General features: G+C 45.2%; 1 protein-coding gene across 8 annotated transcripts in view; it reads left to right on the top strand.

Moving 5' to 3' along the window:
• C2CD5 (C2 calcium dependent domain containing 5) overlaps nt 1-21,947 on the top strand; it is a 1,003,795-nt gene that overhangs the window by 755,906 nt on the left and 225,942 nt on the right. For all 8 annotated transcript variants that reach the window (XM_078674090.1, XM_078674088.1, XM_078674089.1 and 5 more), the window contains one exon: nt 8,781-8,868. In XM_078674090.1, the coding sequence (XP_078530216.1) occupies nt 8,781-8,868 (88 nt within the window). The remainder of the gene's footprint in view (nt 1-8,780; nt 8,869-21,947) is intronic.

Genomic DNA, 21,947 nt, shown 5'->3' with positions numbered 1-21,947 from the left:
CCTTTTAAAACCTCCACATCAAACCTAGGGGGTCAGCGAGGATCTACTATGCCCCCTTATAGTTATTTCCCCCTTTGTTTTGACCTCCTCTTGTCTCTCGATCCTACCGAGAGACAAGATGGCGGCCGCTACGGACTTTTTGGAATGTTGACAGACGCCGGAGAACCAATCAGCTTCGCTTCACAAAGCTCCGTTGCGCGTAAAGTACGCGTCCTGGGACGCTGCCAGGTCCGCTGTTACAGATATATATCTTTTTTTAAACGTTAATTTCTCAAAATCCACTGGAGCACATATATTGAGACCTACAAAAGGCACATCGGGCTACCAGTCCCTACAATTTTGCCAAGTTTCGTGCAAATCCATTCAGCCGTTCGGGCTAAAAGTGAGGCCAACCGCCCTATGGAAAACTCAATGTTAAAAACACGTTTTGGGACCCCCCTTTTTTCTCTGCCCCCCCCTTGACGAACCCCCCCCAAATTTTCAAGGGCTGCTCAGAAACAAAATGTGCCATTTTCCTGAAAATTTCAGCCAATTCCGTCCACAAACGCCAAAGTTATTAGACATAGAATTTTCAAAAATCCCATAGAGAAAAAATCCTAACTATATATACCTACTGGCGACCGCCAGTAGGTAATATATATATATATATATGTGTGTGTATATATATATATATATATCTATATATATATATATATGTGTGTATATATATTACCTACTGGCGGTCGCCAGTAGGTATATATAGTTAGGATTTTTTCTCTATGGGATTTTTGAAAATTCTATGTCTAATAACTTTGGCGTTTGTGGACGGAATTGGCTGAAATTTTCAGGAAAATGGCACATTTTGTTTCTGAGCAGCCCTTGAAAATTTGGGGGGGGGTTCGTCAAGGGGGGGCCGAGAAAAAAGGGGGGTCCCAAAACGTGTTTTTAACATTGAGTTTTCCATAGGGCGGTTGGCCTCACTTTTAGCCCGAACGGCTGAATGGATTTGCACGAAACTTGGCAAAATTGTAGGGACTGGTAGCCCGATGTGCCTTTTGTAGGTCTCAATATATGTGCTCCAGTGGATTTTGAGAAATTAACGTTTAAAAAAAGATCTATATCTGTAACAGCGGACCTGGCAGCGTCCCAGGACGCGTACTTTACGCGCAACGGAGCTTTGTGAAGCGAAGCTGATTGGTTCTCCGGCGTCTGTCAACATTCCAAAAAGTCTGTAGCGGCCGCCATCTTGTCTCTCGGTAGGATCGAGAGACAAGAGGAGGTCAAAACAAAGGGGGAAATAACTATAAGGGGGCATAGTAGATCCTCGCTGACCCCCTAGGTTTGATGTGGAGGTTTTAAAAGGGCCCCGCGGGGCAAAAAAAAAAAAAAATAATAATAATCGAACGGCTGAATGGATTTGCACGAAACTTGGCAAAATATTAGGGACTGGTAGCCCGATGTGCCTTTGCTAGGTCTCAATATATGTGCTCCAGTGGATTTTGAGAAATTAACGTTCAAAAAAAGATATATATCTGTAACAGCGCTCCGCTTCGCGTACTTTTCGCGTTACGGAGCTTTGCGAAGCTGATTGGTTCTCCGGCGTCTGTCAACATTCCAAACAGTCCGTAGCGGCCGCCATCTTGTCTCTCGGTAGGATTGAGAGACAAGAGGAGGCCAAAGCGAAGGGGGAAATGACCATAAGGGGGCATAGTAGATCCTTCCTGACCTCTTAGGTTTGATGTACCATTTTGCCAAGTTTGGTGTAATTCCGTTCAGCCATTCAGGCTGTAGACGTGTGTAAATGTCCTATGGAAAATTGCATGGGGAAAACACATTTGAAAGTGTTGAAATTTAGAACCAATTAAAATGTTACTTTGGTTTTGTATTTGTGTGTGATGAAAGTTAATTGGTTATGTATATATGTCAAATGAGAGGAAACCACAGCCATTTTGTGATACTACTGTCTGAGGTACATTTGTGAGGAATTTTTGGTGGTGAATTTCTGGTGTTTGATTTACACAGTACTAACACTTCTGCTACTTTTAAAAAGGTGAGTTGTTAATTTGTAAGGGGAACTATGTTGTACACTTGAAGATAATTTGAAAAATGTTTTCTGTTATTTATTTGCAGTCCTTCTGTTATACTAAATACTTGATAAAGTTAGTTTTATATTATGTATTACTAAAAACGATAAATGAAAGTGATTATTTTTTTCTGCAATTTACAGCAAGCAATTTCAAAATAAAATGGCTCACAATGAAGAGACCGTGGCAATTTCTTTTGAATTGTCCAACACATTGATTGAAATTGAGAGCACCAATAATGAAATATTGTCACAAGGAGGACATGACTTGTATGATTCCATTAGATTGATTGAAATGGACAGCACCAAGAATGAAATATTGTCACAAGGAGATGACTTGAATGATTCCACTACATTGATTGAAATTGAGAGCACCAATAATGAAATATTGTCACAAGGAGGAGATGGCTTGTATGATTCCATTAGATTGATTGAAATGGACAGCACCAATAATGAAATATTGTCACAAGGAGGAGATGACTTGAATGATTCCACTACATTGATTGAAATTGAGAGCACCAATAATGAAATATTGTCACGAGGAGATGACTTGAATGATTCCACTACATTGATTGAAATTGACAGCACCAATAATGAAATATTGTCACAAGGAGGAGATGACTTGAATGATTTTTTTGATCAATCTCTTGATGGCGAATTTATCGAGTGTTTGGAGGCCATAGAGTTACAAGAATCATCATTAGAGACTTTTAATGAGGACATTGCTGATGAGGACATGTTACTAGTTCTTTCAAATTTAGAAAATTCTGAAGAATAAATTTATATTTAGAAATCAAAAATTGTTTGAGACATTATTCATTTTTATTTTTAATTTATGAGGTTGTAGCGAAGTGATTGTAGTATAAAATGAGACTTATAGTATAGAGTGCAACATTTTTATGTTACATGGTAAGTTTACTCATATTTACTTCCCTTCTGCCACTATATTATCTCCAATGTGTATTTGACATGTCTTCTTCATCTCCGGCCTCCTTTCTCTCACTGTGTGTCTCCGATGCATCTTATCGCTGCTATTTTGTGTAATTACAGAAGAGAGTAAAATAAAATAGTTCGGAACGTGAAAAGGGGGCAAAGTAGAGTACTCCTCACCCCCTGGGCCTTTTTAGGCGGTCCCAAAAGGATCAGTTTCTGCTTTCCTGAGAGATTATGGTATGAGTTCCATATACCACAATAACTTGCATTACAACATGCAAGATATCTATCTCCTATTACCAACTTTTGGAGATATTCGCGCTAAGCGCGAATATCTCCAAAAAGTAACACCTGCCCTGAGCAGTTCTTAGCCATGTTATCCAATGGGAGGTGGATAACATGGCTAAGAGCATTAGCTCGGTAATGCATGAATATCGCTGAGTTTTTAGCGATATTCATGCATTGCGGCCGTTTATTATCGCATTTGCGATAAACCTTGATAATAGTAAGGTTTATCTTCGATAATTTCTGACGATGCTTAGTGGTAAAAAATTGGTTGGTAAGCATCGTTAGCGATAAATATCGCTTAACTTTGGTAATATGCCCCAACGTCTGTTAACGTTCGATTCGAAGGAAATGAGGAAGTGTTGAAAAACATTGTCTGCGCCATCTTGCCTTTTTTCAAATGCCACACTTTTGTCGTGCACGGCAGCCATTTTAGATGTCTTGACCAGACCCACTCTCTGCACGCTGTCGATTCGTAGCATGGCTCCTCACCCACGCAAGCATCTTCCCTAGGCACTGGTCACCACCGCTCTCTGTCTTATGCATGGGCAATAAACCTCCCCCCATCTGCGCTGCTCTTCCCTGAGAATCACACTCTGTGCCCGCCTGACACCTCCCTTTCGCCCTATTCACTACCGCACCCTCTGACACTCCTCTTTCTCTGTGTCCGATTGTCCAGGCTATCAGCTAGCCCTGCAGATGTAGTTTATGGCCCCAGCTGTAAAGAATCACCCCTCTTCAAAGGAGTTATAGTAGATCAAGGCCCACACCCGATGAGATCCGTCACACCACACGTGTTCCTACTATCTGAAAACCATCCTGTATTGTGATTGGGGAGGGGACCGAGCCTGAAGCGGAAGATTCCAGGAATGACTCTTTGTACATCAAAGTTTTTACAATTATGTGTCACATTAAAAATATATAGCACTCCAAGAAAGTAGTAGGAATATAAAACTTTAATAACATATAAATATATACAAGAAAACAAAAACAGTAAAAACATTTAAACAACGAAGAGACCGTGGCAATTTCTTTTGAATTATCCAATAGATTTATTGAAATTGACAGCACCAATAATGAAATATTCTTGTCAGTAGCGGTCTGTTGTGCGAATAGTTCCAAGGCAGCAGAACGCGCTGAAATCTAGATGGCACGAAAGTGATGTCTAGTAAGTTGCCGCCCAGCAAAAAACGGCGTGGGGCGCCGCGGGGGTGAGTGAGTCCAGTAGGCACCACAGCTATTCTTACCGGCATTGCAGAATTACTGCTGGGGACAATGCCTGTGCTGTAGCAGGGTCACAGCAGAAACAAAAAGGATTCTGTTGAAGATGTTGTTGGTTTTCAATTTGAAAACAGTTCTGGTGTCAACTGCTATGCTAATGTAGTGGTTAATGTTTTGTTTTCTCTAGAAAATGTAAAAGAGGGGGAGGCAGTCCAAAGTTCCGTTAAAAGGGCAAAGGAAAGGATCGGTGGTTTGAACTATCAGTCAAAAAGGGGAGGGGGTGCAATAATTTTTCCTACCGGGTCACACTGTGCTTTCACCGGAAGTGAGGTCTGCAGGATTCTAGTAATTCAAAGTGAGGCTGGCGCCAGCATGGGAGCGCCGACGTCCCGCGGATACAGTTTCGTCACTCCACGGGCGATCATGGCAGTCATTCCCCATCGGGGGTCGGAGACTCCCGCGGCTCCTCTAGAATCTTCAAGGTCGTGGAGGACTACGGTGGTGGAGTCAACCAGTGACCGGGCCATTTCTTTATGCTGGGCCCGCTCTTGCCAGGTCGACCGCCATTTTGAGAGTTCGGCAGCTACCGGCGATCGCGGGGTCACATGAGCGGACGGGCTCCACCCTGCCGGGCGAGACGTTGCAGCATGGCCACAGTGGAAGAACCGTTTTCCGGGCGCCTGGAGCGCTGAGGGTGCAGCTGGGAAGTCTCCACCTGGGGAGGCGGGAGAGGCCTGTTCGCACCGTCTCTCCCTCCCAGTGCACCCCACGGCGTCTCGCTTGAGATTTGTTATGGCCGGACCAGGCGATGAGGACGAGGGGGTCGGAGGCATGTGCAAGACATCCCCCCCCAGTGTTGTCGCAGCCATTATAAAAGAAAGAAGTGTCCCGTCCGTCTTCGGGCCGGGCTTCCGGTGGATGTCGGCCGGACGCCCCTGGCTCTGGCCCCATGAACGGGTTTCTTGGTTTATCGGCTGCAGCCGGATCCCGTCGGCCTCGGCCCCCCGACCGTTGGTGGTCGGACCGGAAGAGCATGTGGCGGGACTACCTGCAATTCTCAAGGGCCACCGCGGCCGGACTGGGAGAGAGAGGGGAGGGTCGAGGAGACATTCCCCCCCCCTGCAACTGTTCAGCGTTGTAAAGGCAATCCCCTGGCCGGGTCCCGCTGGCCTCGGCCTCTCCTTCGGCTACACCCTACGTTAGGATCTCCTGGCCGAGGCGTAGCAGCAGGACCTGCCTTATATGGGCTGCTCCCGGCTGGGCGTAGCCGGAACCCTGCCCCACCTTGGAAGTTTCCAGAGTGGGGGTGGATGTTCTACTGACTTGCATTTTCCCTAGTCTATCGATTTTTTTGGCGTGGCAGGCGGTGGGACAGCGAGGGGTGATTTGGTTTCTCTTACTGTTTTTCTGGTCTCTCACCACTGGCATATTTTAACGTTTTCTTGTTTCTAGGACATTAATAGGTTTTATCATTACGTTATGTTATCGTTTCTTTGTTCGTTGTTTAATAAAAGTTCATGTTCATCAGTGGCCTACTGATTTTCGTTTTCCTATTTTTTTCTTTCCAGGTTGTTTCATGGTAAAGTTTCTGTTAACAGGATACAGTGATCACTTCGTTATTATTGCATATGTCCTTTTCACTAGGGGTGCTCTCTGGTCGGGCCAGATGACGTATCTCTAGTAAATGGTCCGGGTGAAAAAGGTGCATCAATCAGTGGGGAGTAGATAGGCATGACAGATTACAACGGGGGAGAACGGTCCGCATTACGTACCCTTTCACTACTTGCAAAGATTTTCCTACGTTTATTTGCAAACAGGGAATACCTCCAAAAAGAACTAATTCCCAAACAGTCAATGTTCGGACAATCAATCAATCAATGAGGAATGAAATAGGTACGACGTGTTAAAGGCTTGCGTTACCTACCCTTCACTATCTGCAAAGGGAGAGAGAATATTCCTATTCTTCCTCATTTGCAGGTAGAGAAGATCCTTAAGAGAATTAACTTCGAACAATTCAATGCTCGATTGAAACAATCAACAAGGGGTACTGTGAACACAAATGAACGCCGCTTATATACATACGCATTGCTATTTTCAACAGGTTGTTCCTAATGTTTCTATTTTAGCGAGGTCAAAAAGAGATCCCATTAGTGGCCTACTGATTTTGCTCGATTCCTTTTGTTTTTTTACACGATTTTTCGCTATCTGCAAAGACTAAACAGAGTATTGCGACTCTGTGCTTGTTTGTAAATAGAGAATGAACCAAAGAGAACAATCAATCAAATGGAGAGAGAAGCAGGCACGACGGATTACAAAGGGGGCAAAGGGCTGCGTTAACTACCCTTCACTATCTGCAAAGAGAGAGTACTCCTAATAGAAATGAGGGGTGGGGGGCAGCATTCAAAGCAGATCAGTGTGCATAAACACGAAAATGTTTTTACTTACCACGTACTTGACATTCGACAGCTTGTGATATTTGCTATTAAAAAACCATTGAAATTCACTGAAAAAACCATAGGTTATAGACCATATATAGTTAGGAATTAGCATTTACAAAACCTTGAAAATTCACTGAAAAAACCATAGGTTATAGACCATATATAGTTAGGAATTAGCATTTACAAAACCTTGAAAATTCACTGAAAAAACCATAGGTTATAGACCATATATAGTTAGGAATTAGCATTTAAAAAACCTTATTTTACTCACACAAAACCATTGAAATTCCATATATAGTTAGTTGCACTAACTATATATCGCGCACCCGCAATCCACTGCTGATGATGTCACATATTACATCATTCATGACATGGTCAGTGACATCACTGATGACATCACTGATGACATCTCATTTGACATCAATGACCACATCACTGATGATATCATTCATGTGATAATACAATGCATCTCCTCACACTTTAATATAACCTCTGTTACACCCAGTGTTAAATACAGAGTATAATTTTTGAAACCATTGACACACCAATACTAGTTACTACATACGCACTCAGTGATTCCTATGTTTACACACACATTCACTCATTTACCCATACAATCATTCATACATACAATCACTCATCTTTACAACACTATCATATGCACTCATACACCTATACAGACTCTCACACTCTGTCACTCATCCATGGAGTTACTCACACACCTAGTCAGTCCTGTAAAGAATCAATCACACTTCCATTTTCTAATCTATACAGTTAAACATAGAGCACCTTACATTTTGAAACATATACTAACACATAATTACTCTCTTATACAATCATTGATACAAGTACACATTGATCTGCACAGAGTCACACACCTCCCAGCCAGCCACACACACACTCAGTCTCCCATACAAATACTTGGGCAATCAATCAATAACCCATATAGTTACTCATATAGCTACTGATCAACACATGCAGCAGTTTACAGAACAACAGATATAATGATGCACAAATTAAGACAGTTTAGTCACTAACCCATGAACTCAGTGAGACACATTTAATCACTCACTCATACAGTCAGTCACGCACCTACTAAATCCTTCATCCAGACACTTCTACATCTACTCATTCTTCAATATGTAAAACATATTTAAACTTTACAGAAACACACAGTCACTGGATGATGTCATCAGTGATGTCATTTGAGATGTCATCAGTGATGTCATCAGTGATGTCACTGACCATGTCATGAATGATGTAATATGTGACATCATCAGCAGTGGATTGCGGGTGCGCGATATATAGTTAGTGCAACTAACTATATATGGAATTTCAATGGTTTTGTGTGAGTAAAATAAGGTTTTTTAAATGCTAATTCCTAACTATATATGGTCTATAACCTATGGTTTTTTCAGTGAATTTTCAAGGTTTTGTAAATGCTAATTCCTAACTATATATGGTCTATAACCTATGGTTTTTTCAGTGAATATATATATATATATATATATATATATATATATTTCAATGAGGGCCTTTCAGCTGCTTAGTGGTGCTGGGCTGCTGACGTCTATTTGGCGTCACTACAGACACATGCATCATGACGGATGTACGTACATTTACAGTCATCATTGAATGGACTTTGCTTCATATAAATACATTTCAAGATTACCAGCGGGGTCGGCAAAAACCATTGCCAAAGCCAGTAGCTCAGCCAGACCAAGACTTGTTGCTGTTGCCATTGCTTTTTTTTTTATATATGTGATGTAGCAATTAAAACAATGTTAGCAATAGCAAGTATCTGTGAAACAAATAGCCTAATTCTGATTTTCTTTTTGCAGGTTACAGTGACAGCAGTTGCAATAACCTTTGACAAACAGCAGGAATTACAGACGAATAAAAGTAACACAGACAAATTAATGCAGCGAGGTAATGGGTTATGGGAGTGAATAGGTGGGAGGTGTATTTTTAGGGATCACATTACTTACATGTCAATGAAAATGACTACTTTCCATAAGAAAGTATTTTCAATATTTTATGTTGCCAGAAGTTGTTTCATGTTTGGGTAGGGGGTGTATTTAGATTGCGGGTATGGGTGTGTGTGTGTATGTGTGTGTGAGTGCGTGCGTGTGTGTGTGTGGGTATATATATCAATCCTGGTTAGGACAATTAGTCTCTGATTCAAGAAACTAAATGCAAAACTGGAACGCCAGAAAGACTTCAATCAACAGATTCATCAAACTGCAAACCAGAGTAGGGAGTAATTGGACAGGGTACTTTTTCCTGGATTGTGTTGCAAATAGTGAATGAATTCATTTATTAACTAAATAATGTATTTAATTGAACATTTGTTGAATGAAACTACTTTCTGGAACACAGGTGGTTCCACTAATTGAGCAAAAAAATACGTAAGCCAAAATATGTGTTGCATATTGCCAATTTTGTAATACCGTATAATAGTCAAAACATTTACATTTGAAAAGACACCTAGCTTTACAGATTTCTTATATTTTGTTTTTTATACTCCTGTATTATGTTTTCATGCTTTCTACTATAAAATCATTTCATCTCGTGCACATCGTAGTAACATCACAAAAAACTGCCTTATATTTAAGGCGCATAATATTTCTGACCTATACTTACATTAATCATATATCATTTACGTGTCCACAGTATGGATCACAATTATTACATGTGTCCTCTTGTGAGTCCCGGATGGGATTTGATCCTCTCCTCCTTGGAGGTACATTCTTTATGAACAGAGGACACAGTCTGCATGCATTGCCCAGAGTTTTATTCCAAACCTGGTGAGAAATAGAAGCTGCTCCAGTTCATAACGGTTTTTGCGGCTGGTACCCCGGTCTCTCAACTTTGAAAATGCATTAGGGATCACTAGGGGTGTCACTTATTCTTAGGGAGTCATGACAGGTCAAAGTGCAACAAGCATTTGCAATGCAATAGGTCTCGCATTAGGAAAGTGTGAGCTATTGGTATTGTAAATGACACATTTTTTCAATATGTGTTGGCTTTAAAAATATATAAATTAATAGCATCGTTATTCACAAAGCCAATAGCTTACACTTTCCTAATGCGAGTCCTATTGGCTATGGCAATGCTTGTTGGTAGCAAGCAAGGACAGTGCTGTTGTGGTGCTGAGTGATGATGTGGTGGTGTCCCAGAGTGATGTGGTGGTGTCCCAGAGTGATGTGGTGGTGTCCCAGAGTGATGTGGTGGTGTCCCAGAGTGATGTGGTGGTTTCCCAGAGTGATGTGGTGGTGTCCCCGAGTGATGTGGTGGTGCTCCTGAGTGATGTGGTGGTGTTCCCGAGTGATGTGGTGGTGTTCTCGAGTGATGTGGTGGTGTTCCCGAGTGATGTGGTGCTGTTCTCGAGTGATGTGGTGGTGTTCCTGAGTGATGTGGTGGTGTCCCTGAGTGATGTAGTGTTGTCCCCGAGTGATGTTATGGTTTCCCCTGAGTGATGTGGTGGTGCCCCTGAGCGGTGCCCCTGAGTGATGTGGTGGTGTCCCCGAGTGATGTGGTGGTGTCCCCGAGTGATGTGGTGGTGTACCCGAGTGATGTGTTGGTGTTCCCGAGTGATGTGGTGGTGTTCCCGAGTGATGTGGTGGTGTTCCCAGAGTGATGTGGTGGTGTTCCCAGAGTGATGTGGTGGTGTCCCCGAGTGATGTGGTGGTGTCCCCGAGTGATGTGGTGGTGTTCCCGAGTGACTTGGTGGTGTCCCCGAGTGACGTGGTGGTGTCCCCGAGTGACATGGTGGTGTCCCCGAGTGACGTAGTGGAGTGTGGAGTTGGAGGGTCTGGTCAGAGGAGGATACATTAACAATATACATGCTGGAATGAGAGGCATAGGGAGCTAACAGCATAGTATGGTTAGGTTTGGAATCATGTCAGCAGCGAATAGTAGCGGAAACAAAGTGAAGGCCAAAGATGTAGCGCTGACACGCTGAAAAAACGTTCACCTCTTGCACAAAACAAACGCATCACCTAGAAGTCTAGGTTAAATTTAGTGTCCCAGCTAGACTATTTTTAAATCCATCTGAAAAAATATTGTTGTCTGTATAAAATACATCCAAAAATCATACACCTGGAGTAAGAGGGCAACTGTTGGTGACGTTTCTGAGACTCCAGTACAGCCCGAGTGGCTCTCGGCGGCCGATAGTTTTTAAAAATGCTATAAAACTAAAAATATATATAGTGTATCCAAACACATTTGCATTCTGAGGTGGTTTAAAATATGTTTGGAGTCAGATTACCAGAGGCTGGCAGAGCTGCGGTCTCCGGTTTAAACCTGCCCTGGAGGTCGCCACAAATATTTACACACAGGTCTTTGTTGTGTTTTCCAAGGCAAACGTGGTGAATCTAGACTTTACCATTGGCAGTGTACATTTCCACACCGTCCCCACATAAATAAATGTAAACGATTTTAACATAAGCCTTTCACCAGTCCAAACATTTAACATTGAAGTAGGGACACTGCTGGCTTAAAATAGGGTAACGTAGCGCAGCGGGATGCGAGCGAGTGGGAGGGAACGGGCCAAGCGCGCGCTGGAGAAGCGAGACAAGGCGAATGTAAGTAAAGAAACTTTGAGTAAGCGGGTGAGCGCTGTCATTTATATAGCGTCCATCACAGAGTCGAAGCCTGGTGGGGGGGGCGGGATGCGAGCGAGTGGGAGGGAACGGGCCAAGCGCGCGCCGGAGAAGCGTCACGGTTGCATGCATCACAGAGTCGAAGCCTGGTGGGGGGGCGGGATGCGAGCGAGTGGGAGGGAACAGGCCAAGCGCGCGCTGGAGAAGCGTCACGGCTGCATGCATCACAGAGTCAAAGCCTGGTGGGGGGACGGGATGCGAGCGAGTGGGAGGGAATGGGCCAAGCGCGCGCTGGAGAAGCGTCACGTTTGAAAAGTTAACATGCATTGTAGGAAATCCGGCTGGTTCGAGAGACTTTGGTTCAGATGTAATAGATTTCGAGTAATTAAAATTACTCAACCTAAAAATTAAACTGGGCTTTTCGTGCCCAATTTACAAAATGTGTTTACACCCCTTACACTAGTCTTCAGCAGCCTGCAAGAGGCTATTAAAGTGACGAAGGTGTGCTAAGAGGTTAATTATGTGATTTCATTATGGGAAACAAATGGTGTGTTGTGTGCCTTCTTCTACCCCTAGCATTCTGGTAAATTGACTTCCATGTAAACAAACATTGGCAATTGCTCTACCTTTTTCCTTAAGCACTGTCAATGGCATTACCTGATCAGTCCCCCTAATTGCAGTTTTCTTGTGAAGGACATTATGCTTAAATAAGTAGAAAATGCCCAAATTTGTCATCTGCATTCCTTTAGCGTTTTGAAAAGCTGCATGCGGCAATAACATAAAGTAGGTTTTAAAGAACATTTGCCCTTTGAAAAACATGTCCTCATTAAGCACACTAAGTAAAGTGTGCTGCTCATTTCCTCTTCTAAAAACTTAGGGGGCATGTCGTACACTGAGTGAACTCGACTAGCTGCTTGGACCTTGGGCTCCATCTACGTCGTGTAGAAACTTGAGGCAGGTGGGCTTGGAGAAGTCGCATCCGGGTATGGTAGTAATCAAATTACATATCTGTCAGGGTTATTATTGAAAGCTCTGTTGATGTCTGCACCGCCACCGCACTAGATCATCCCCCTTTTCTTTCTCTTCTGCCACCTTTTGAAGGAGCATATCCTAGCACAGCAGCGCCCCTAGGACACCAGCAGCAAAAGCTTCTATTACTACTACAGCACTACTATTTTGGTACCAGCAAATATGACACTGTCCTAAATGAGCCCTGATTCGGAAGCAGGATGCAGTCATTTCCTGAGCTGCAGTTTTCAGCCACAAACACGACTGGGAATTGGATCATAACTTTGAACTCAATTAATACTAAACATGTTGCAGCCTTATTGGACCCATGTGAAGTATTGCTTCTGTCCTACTAAATAGCCACAGCACATATTATGCCTCTTTTCACTTTAACAATGCATTGTCGATATAAGGAGATCCAACAGTTGCATATCTGTGTCGTCTAGTGGTAAAGAAGTTGGTGCAGCCCACGGACCCAATAAGATTATAGGTAATGAGAGCTCAATTTCAATACCAAAATTAGTGATAAGTGTTTCTGAACCAACTCCCAAAAGGGATGTAGCAGTGAGCATTCGAAAAACATGTGTTGATGAGTGCCAGAGACCAAATTGCAATTCCAACAAAGATCATTATCTCTAAGCTTCAGTTTATGCAAACGAGCAGGGGTCCAATGCAGAAGATTCAATTAAAAAAAATTGGATAGAATAAGAGAAGGAGAAATCTTATTCCTTAGAGAAAACTTCCCAATCAACTGCCAGGTCTCTTGTGAAATATGTTTAAAAACGTCTTGTTCAAAATGATGAGACCATTTATCCTGTGTGATCGTAGACTGCGAAGGCAATGGAGCGGATAAAAACTTATATATTCTGGAGGCAGTATGACCTGACCGATACCACATAGAAAGGAGAGAAATAGTTGTTGAGTCTGGACAAAGGGGTATTTTAGAAAGGGCAGCCTTTAATTTCAGAAAAGCAATAACAATCCATACTATTAAGATTAATATTGTCTAGCTAAAGAGGAAAAGGGAATAGGATCATGATTGGAATCATAGAGATCTTTGACCAACGTAATACCTATTAGCCCAGGAATATCTGGTAACTTGTCTCCCTCAATGAAGCAGCTGTCCCCATCTATCGCTTGTCCTCTCTTCTCTTCCTTTCTTTTTCGTCCTGCTTCCTATTCTCTACTTTTTTTTTCTCTTTCTTTCTTGCTTTTATTGGGCTGTCTTACTTTTCTAAGCAATGCAACTAGTTTTATCCAGATTTGATGATCTTTTACATATAATATTTATTTACATATATTATATGTTTTTAAATGAAATGATCAGCTATTTATGGTTCACAATGCTTAGTTGTATTGCATTTTATTATAATTGAATTAACTTATGTTTCTTAAAATAATAAAGATATTGGAACAAAAAACAATGCATTGTCGAATTTTGAGTTTACTCCATTATTTAAATACTTTTCTGGGTTCCTGTATAGAGCTTCTCTGCCTCCAGAGAACCAAGGATAAAGAGTGGGACCTACGCTCCTGTACTGTAGCTCATTTCTAGAATTCAAGAGGAACCTTTGCCAAGGAGAAGAGCTGAAGAAACTGAGGAGAAGTACTGCCCCTTTTGCTGTGTGCTGTCTGGGGTTGGCCTGCAGGGGTGTTTCTGTAAGAATGTTGCTGTGTGCTGTGTCTCCTGCTTGAGGAAGATCTCAAAGGGCTTGACGTAGAGCTTGTCTCCTGTTTTGGAAGTCTCAGGAATACAAAGACTTTACCCTCAACTCCCCTGAACGTCTTTGATGGGAGTTCTGACCTGCCAGGAGGTGTCTCCTCCTGTTCTGGGCCTCTGGAGGTTGTTCCTTTCTGTTGGGACCTGGAAAAGCAACACAACTAAGAGAAGCGCAGCACATCTGCACTTGTTTCAGGCGCATCGCCGAAAAACCTGACGCAACACCTGCCGTGGCTCCAGAAATCGCTGCACGCCGCATTGAGTGTACCAATCTATGAAGGCCAAGATCATTGCTCCGACGCAGGCCCTGATGTGTGGCTGCATGAACCATCGCATCGTCCTGAAATCATTACGCATTGCATCGAGGCGCCAGGTCCTCCCCACGCAGTAAGAAAACAGATGCATCACCTCTCCACGCTCGTGACCCCGGTCCGCCCCGGCTTGGTGCCGTTTGCGCGGAGGGTCAGTGAGAGGAGCGTCACTTCCTGCCTGCCGGCAACACCACTTCCGCCCTGCTTCCAGGCATCGCAGGTTAGCGGTCTAGTGTTGCCGAGCCGGTGTAGTCTTATTCTTGCTCCCAGCGCCCGGCCAGTGACTAAAGCGGCGAGCTAGGCTGCGGATGCACACTCGCTGTGGCTGCTGCATTACTTTTTAAAAACCAATGTCTATGCTGATTTTAAAAGCACTTGTGGAATTTTCTTTTGTTGTGTGTTAGCGCGCAATTTTATTTCACTTTAATTTACCTGCCACGCTCGTGACCCCGGTCCGCCCCGGCTTGGTGCCGTTTGCGCGGAGGGTCAGTGAGAGGAGCGTCACTTCCTGCCTGCCGGCAACACCACTTCCGCCCTGCTTCCAGGCATCGCAGGTTAGCGGTCTAGTGTTGCCGAGCCGGTGTAGTCTTATTCTTGCTCCCAGCGCCCGGCCAGTGACTAAAGCGGCGAGCTAGGCTGCGGATGCACACTCGCTGTGGCTGCTGCATTACTTTTTAAAAACCAATGTCTATGCTGATTTTAAAAGCACTTGTGGAATTTTCTTTTGTTGTGTGTTAGCGCGCAATTTTATTTCACTTTAATTTACCCGCCACGCTCGTGACCCCGGTCCGCCCCGGCTTGGTGCCGTTTGCGCGGAGGGTCAGTGAGAGGAGCGTCACTTCCTGCCTGCCGGCAACACCACTTCCACCCTGCTTCCAGGCATCGCAGGTTAGCGGTCTAGTGTTCCCTCTCATAGGTATAAATGGCAGTATGGAGGACGCGCAGCGGACGAGCGCAGCGGGAGCGCCGACTTCGCGCCAAAGTCGCGCTCAAGTCGCGCCCGTCCGCGGCCGACCAGGCCCAGGGCCCCGTCGTAATGCCCTTCTGCTAACATATTCCTCCTCTGAGCTTCGTAACCTGAACCTCCCTCTGCCCATCTCTGACCATGCCACTAGGGCTGCCCAACAATGCGGCATCCTAGTCCCCCCAGATATTCCTGCCCCGACCACTACCTCCCCCCTTGAACTTTCTCCCTTTCCTCCCTCTTCCTCGCCCCCTCCACCTGTCCCTTTGGGGATGCTGTATTTAAACACCCGCTCCTTAGTTCGCCATCAGCTCGAAGTTTTCCAACTCTTGCATGATAGCTTGATCGACATCCTCCTCTTGACCGAAACGTGGCTAAATGAGGACTCCGGCCCTGACATTCTAGCCGCCATTCCAGCAGGTTATTATATCATGCAAGCCAACCGACCTGCTGCCAAGATGGGTGGAGGGGTGGCGGCCATTATCCGCTCTGAGTTAAAATTCTCGGAGCTGGCTATGACCTCTATCCCCAAAACTGATTGCCTTACTATAAAATTCTCTTCACCCAAATCATCTTTTGTCTGTGTCTTGGTCTACAGGCCCCCGGATCATATGCCTCTCTTCTCCCAGCTTTTTGGCGAATCCATCTCCCAGCTATCGATCAACTATGCTAACATCATGATCATAGGAGATTTTAATTATTGGCCATCCGACACCCACGAAAGTCACCTCTCCGTGGAATTTACGGACCTGCTTGTAGGCATGAATTTTTACCAACATATTCATACCCCCACTCACTGCAAAGGTCACGTCCTCGACCAGGTGTGGGCATCTAATCTTGATATTTCCCCTCCTTCGGTACTTCCCTGTCCCTGGTCTGATCATTGTTTAATTTCTTTTCTTCTTCACCTCCACATCCCTTGCCCTCCTCCCCTCACTAAAAACCTATCTGCGCGCAACTGGAAGAACGCCAATATACCTGACTTCCATGCTCTACTGGCCTCTTCAGCCCCAGTCCCTGCGATCTTGGTCAATGATCAAGCCGCCCACCTAGAAGAATGGCTGCTAACTGCCTGTGATAAAGTTGCTCCTTACAAAACGATCAAAGCTAAGCGTCCCCACGACGCCCAACGCTGGTTTTCTGATCAGCTTAAGACTGATAAACTTGCGCTGCGTCAGGCAGAGCGCCGTTGGAGACGCAATTACGATCCCCATCTAAAATTGATCTATGTTACTACCCTAAATACTTATAAAAAAGCTATACTATCTGCTAAAACAGCCTATTTCTCTCAAAAAATCCTGGATTCCAACACCAAGGCTAAAGACATCTTTTCCATCGTCACTGAGCTCTCCCTGCCAGATAGGGTTACTCCACAACCTCAACCTACCCAAACCCTATGCAACTCTCTGAATTCCTATTTTACAGATAAAATTTCTACCATCAAAGATAATATTCCCCCCCCCTCATCACCTCTTACTCTACCCCCCCCCCAATGAACCCAAGCCGTTTGATTCAGTTTCCACCAATCTCTCAAGATGAATTCCTCGCTCTTCTTCGTAAAGTCAGCTCAGGATCACCTAATGACTGCTGCCCTCCTCAGATCCTGAGAGAAGCCTTTCTGTCATGTCCTGGCCCCCCATTAGCCTTGCTTAACAACTCTCTTGCTTCTGGGGAGGTCCCTCGTTCCTTCAAACAGGCAGCTGTTATTCCCATCCTCAAGAAAACGAATGCCGACCCCACCGTTTTAAGTAACTACCGCCCAATTTCCCTTCTTCCTTATTTGGGTAAAATCCTTGAGACCTTTGTTACGCGCTGCCTGAGTACCTTTATAGAGAATTCCTCCTTCCTGGATAACCAATAAGCTGGCTTTAGACCCCTCCACTCCACCGAGGCGGTCATAGTAGCCGTCATGGATGCCTTGAGGAAAGGTGCCGACAACAACATCCCCCAGGCCCTTGTCCTCTTGGACCTGTCGGCTGCATTTGACACGGTCGATCATACCATTCTGATCGACCGTGTCAACAATGCCGGTATCCAGGGGGTGGCCCTCGAATGGCTCAGATCTTTTCTGAGGCACCGTACTCAGGCAGTACACCTATCTACCTTTTCTGCATCCTATTCACCCCTTACTTGTGGGGTCCCTCAGGGCTCCGCGCTCTCACCCTTATTGTTTAATTTGTACCTTCAGCCCCTTCTTGTCTCCCTCCGGAATACCCCGGTTACTATTTTTAACTACGCAGATGACCTTCAGTTAATTTTTCCTATTGCCAATCTCCCTTCCTCCCGTTCCAATTTTCAGTCCACCATGCTTAACATCGCTGAGTGGATGCTTCATAGTCAATTAAAACTAAACCCAACAAAAACTGAGCTGGTACTAGTTGGGGGCTCCACCAATCCGTGGAATTCTACCTTTTGGCCCCCTTCTCTGGGTACTCCACCTAACCCGGTTGGCACGGTGAAGAGTCTGGGGGTGATCATTTCTGAGGACCTCTCTATGAGGCCACAAATCAATGCAGTCACCTCATCCTGTTTTTTTCACCTTAGGCGGATTCGTAAGATCAGCAGGTTCCTCACTAGAGATGCTCTGATCTTAGTCATCCTAGCATTGATCACCTCCAGACTCGACTATGCTAACACGTTGTATGCCGGAATTCCATCTATCCACCTCCACCGGCTGCAACTTGTTCAGAATCAGGCAGCTCGCCTTATCTTTCGCCAGCCTAAGTACCAGCATGTCACTCCTCTCCTACGTAGTCTTCACTGGCTTCCTATCACCAAACGCTGTATCTTTAAACTTGGCTGTGTCATTTTTAAAGCCTTGTCTGACTCAGCCCCAGCATTCATTACCTCCTGTCTGACACGGTACGTCCCTCACAGAGACCTCCGCTCCGCCACCCTCAATCTCCTGGTCATCCCCAAAACCAGGCGGAAAAAGCATGGTGGCCTTAGTTTCTCCGCCATGGCACCTGCCACCTGGAATTCCCTTCCCACTGCACTTCGTCTCTGCCCTACTTATGATCATTTCCGTAAGCTCCTTAAGACTCTCTTATTTCAATCACTACCTGAGTAACTTCCCCACCCTAGCTGCTGTTACGTCAAGAGCGCCATGAAACCGTTGGTGAACGTGCGCGGTATAAATATTTTTAACGGAACCGACGAATCGCCTCCCCTGTGCAGCAGTAAGGAACAGACGCATCATCTCCCCTGGAGCAAGGAACCAACGCATCACCTTACCCTTGCTTTAAGGAACCGACGCATCACCTTCCCTGCGACCCTTTTTGTTTGTGTGCGTGACGCATTCAAGGTACTTTGTGTGAAAAGTGTTGCATCTGCAATTGGCTTTGAACAGAACTGTTTCTACCTTTTGAAAGTCATATTTGTATTACTGTATGGTGGATTTTTGTCGTTCTAGTCTTGTTTGGTTTAGATAAAGATTACTTATTTTTCTAAACTGGTGTGGTGTCCATTTGTATGGTTTTCACTGTGTTACTGTATGTGTGCACAAATGCTTTACACACTGCCTCTGAGATAAGTCTGTCTGCTTGTGCCAAGGTACCAAGGGGGTGAGCAGGGGTTATTTTAGAAGTGTATCCCCCTTACCCTGACTAGGAAGAATGGTCCCTACTTGGGCAAAGGTACCTACCTCTGCCAACTAGAGAGCCCTATTTCTAACACAGTACAAGAAAACAACACCATGAAATTATTCTCATTTCAGCTATTTTATGAAAAGAAAAAATACAGAAGCGATGGAAACTTGTTTGTGCAACTTTAAAAAAGCCACATTTTCTCCAGCAACTTTTATGTGAAACACGCAAAGGCCCAGTAAACCTGAGGCCTAGTTATGCTAATTTAATCACACACAAATGACCATTAATAAAAACACTCAGCTACCACCATTGACTGCTACAGTAGGGGTCACTGCAGTAGAGCCAGTGTGGTTTTCTTCAACTTTCTAATCCAGCTTTTAACTTCTTTTTTAATTAAGTGAACTAAACAGTATTACTCCTGTCAGCTGCTTTCTACGTTTCTGCACTGTTAATGAAAAAACTGACTGGAAATATCAGAAGATTGCCATAGGGTTACAACTCTCGGACGCCAATGAAAGTTGACCCAGTCATGGTAACGTCCAAGGCTACCCCTGTAGTCTTGATTCTGCAACAGCTGGGAAAATACATACTAGACTGGTTTGTTTCCCAAGTCATTCTAGGGATTAGAAGAGCCAAACAGTAATGCTAAAACCCTATGGACACTATTTGTGTCCGATTTATATTCTAATAAGATAATTGAAAATCTCCGTAGATTAGCAATATCATTGGACTTAAAAACTGAAGGGCAAGACAGTGTCGTCCAAGACAAGTAATGGAATAGTAATAAGTGCACTTGTTATGTAACAGAGTACATAAATATCTGAAAGAGACCATTAGTTATGGATTCCTTACCTTAGCATTACCCCCAGGCGTAAGACTGAATCCGGAGAAATTGTTTTGTAGCAGTATCCCTGCGCGTCAATAGGTGGCGGCGGTCAACTCTGCGTTGGACGTTGGCATTGTGATCTCCGGGATTTTGTCGCAGTATCTACTTAGACGCTGCCCTCCCACGCTGATGTCAGTTCTTTCTTTTTCCTCGCCAGCCAGGGCAGATCCAGAGAGAGCGGTACCTCTAGTCACTTTTTGATTACTATTTTTCGACTTTTGTTGACTTCTTTTCGATTTGTTCGACTCTTGGTGCACGTAGGGATGTCCTGTCCTCGAACCGACTTCAAGGCATGCGACTCCTGTCATATATTGATGCCAGTTATGGACCTGCACATCGTGTGCCTTTGTGCTTGGAGCGCGACCACCACCCTGAGTCGTGGTACGACTGCCGGGCCATGAACCCGAAGTCTTAACGGGAGCATCCCAAAAGCTTCTCAAGGCCCGGCAATCCGCTCTGTGCTGCTCGAGGTCCCAGTCGGGAGGGAGGTCATTACCACCACTACTCGTCAAAGTGGTAGTCTTAGAGTAAGTCGAAGCACAAAAAGAAGGCGAAGAAGCATTGTCACTCTTCCCGTTCTTCCCGTCTTTAGACAGTCGCCGGATGTGGACGGTAGTTGGGCAGCCTGACTCCGCCGGCCTGCCTTTGGCCCCACAGACTTAGCTACGGGCTCTAGTCCTTCGGTGCCAGGGGCCTCGGTCCCCCAGGGATCCAGGCCTGGATCCGAATCGGCGCCAGTCGACCTTACGACACCTCTGGCATCGAATCCACTGACGACACCTCCGTCCCCTTGACGCTGGTTGTGTCCCCAGCCGGCGTCGACCCCCGGCCTCTTTCCTGACCTGCACACGGAGCCAGACCGCTGTCGACCGACGCCAGATCCGGCGCAGAGTGCTACTTTTGTGCCAGTATTCTATCCTGCCGTTCCTTATCGCCCTGAGTGGCAGGAGGAAGAGATTTGGGAGGGGCTGGTGACCCTTTAGTTGACCAGTTGAGTGAACCGGACTGGAGAGATGAGTTGGGTGATGCCAGTGGTCCGGATAGTTTCCCAGACCCTGATATGCTTTCTCCCCCTACCTTGGCTACCAAGTAGGGAGCCTCATACGCAGTGGTGTTGCGTTGGGCGGCTGAGTCCTTGAACCTTGTGCTTCCTACGGTGGCAGTCAGGACTAACCTCCTGACTCCTGACGAGGTGCTTCAACCACCAGCGGCCTCTTCAAAGCCCCTCCGGAAGTTTAATTAGGCCTTTACTAACATCCTTCTGGGCACCTGGTCCAAATCCAGCACAGCGGCTCCTATGGATAGGATGATTGCCCAAAGCCACCACCCGGCTGACCCACATCTCCTCTCCCAACACCCTACTCTTAGAGCTTGGTGGTCCAAGCCTCTGCTTCTAAGGGCACATTCCCTACTGCTCCCCCAGATAGGGAATCCAAAAAGCTGGACCATCTTGGGAAGAAGATGTTTTCTTCCACCAGCTTGGGACTGCGGTAGGTGTACACCGCATGTATTTTGGGCCGTTATTCCCACTCTGTGTAGGATACAGTTGCACAGGTGCTGCCGCAGTGCCCGGAGGAGGCCCGGCCACTGTCTCCCACGCAGTCACTAAGGGTAGAGGTGCAGTGAAGTTCGACATTAGGTGTAGGCTGGATACCTTCGTCTCGCTAGGCAGAACAATTTCAACATCGGTAGCTGCGAGAAAGTGCCCTCTTTCTGCATGGTTGCAGCCACGTTTTGCTGAATTGCTGATGTACTTTGAATGAGTGGGCCCTGGGCCCTGGGCTCCTGCTAATCAGGTCCCCAGGCCTCTGTCCTTTCCCTAAAACTGCATTGAAGCACTTTGACTGAGTGGGCCCTGGGCTCCTGCTAATCAGGTACCCAGGGCCTCTGTCCTTTCCCTAAAACTGCATTGAAGCCTAAACATAATG

The sequence above is a fragment of the Lissotriton helveticus genome, chromosome 1_1 (genome assembly GCF_964261635.1).
Source record: "Lissotriton helveticus chromosome 1_1, aLisHel1.1, whole genome shotgun sequence".
Lineage (NCBI taxonomy): Eukaryota > Metazoa > Chordata > Amphibia > Caudata > Salamandridae > Lissotriton > Lissotriton helveticus.
This window is presented reverse-complemented; position numbering and strand designations above follow the sequence as displayed.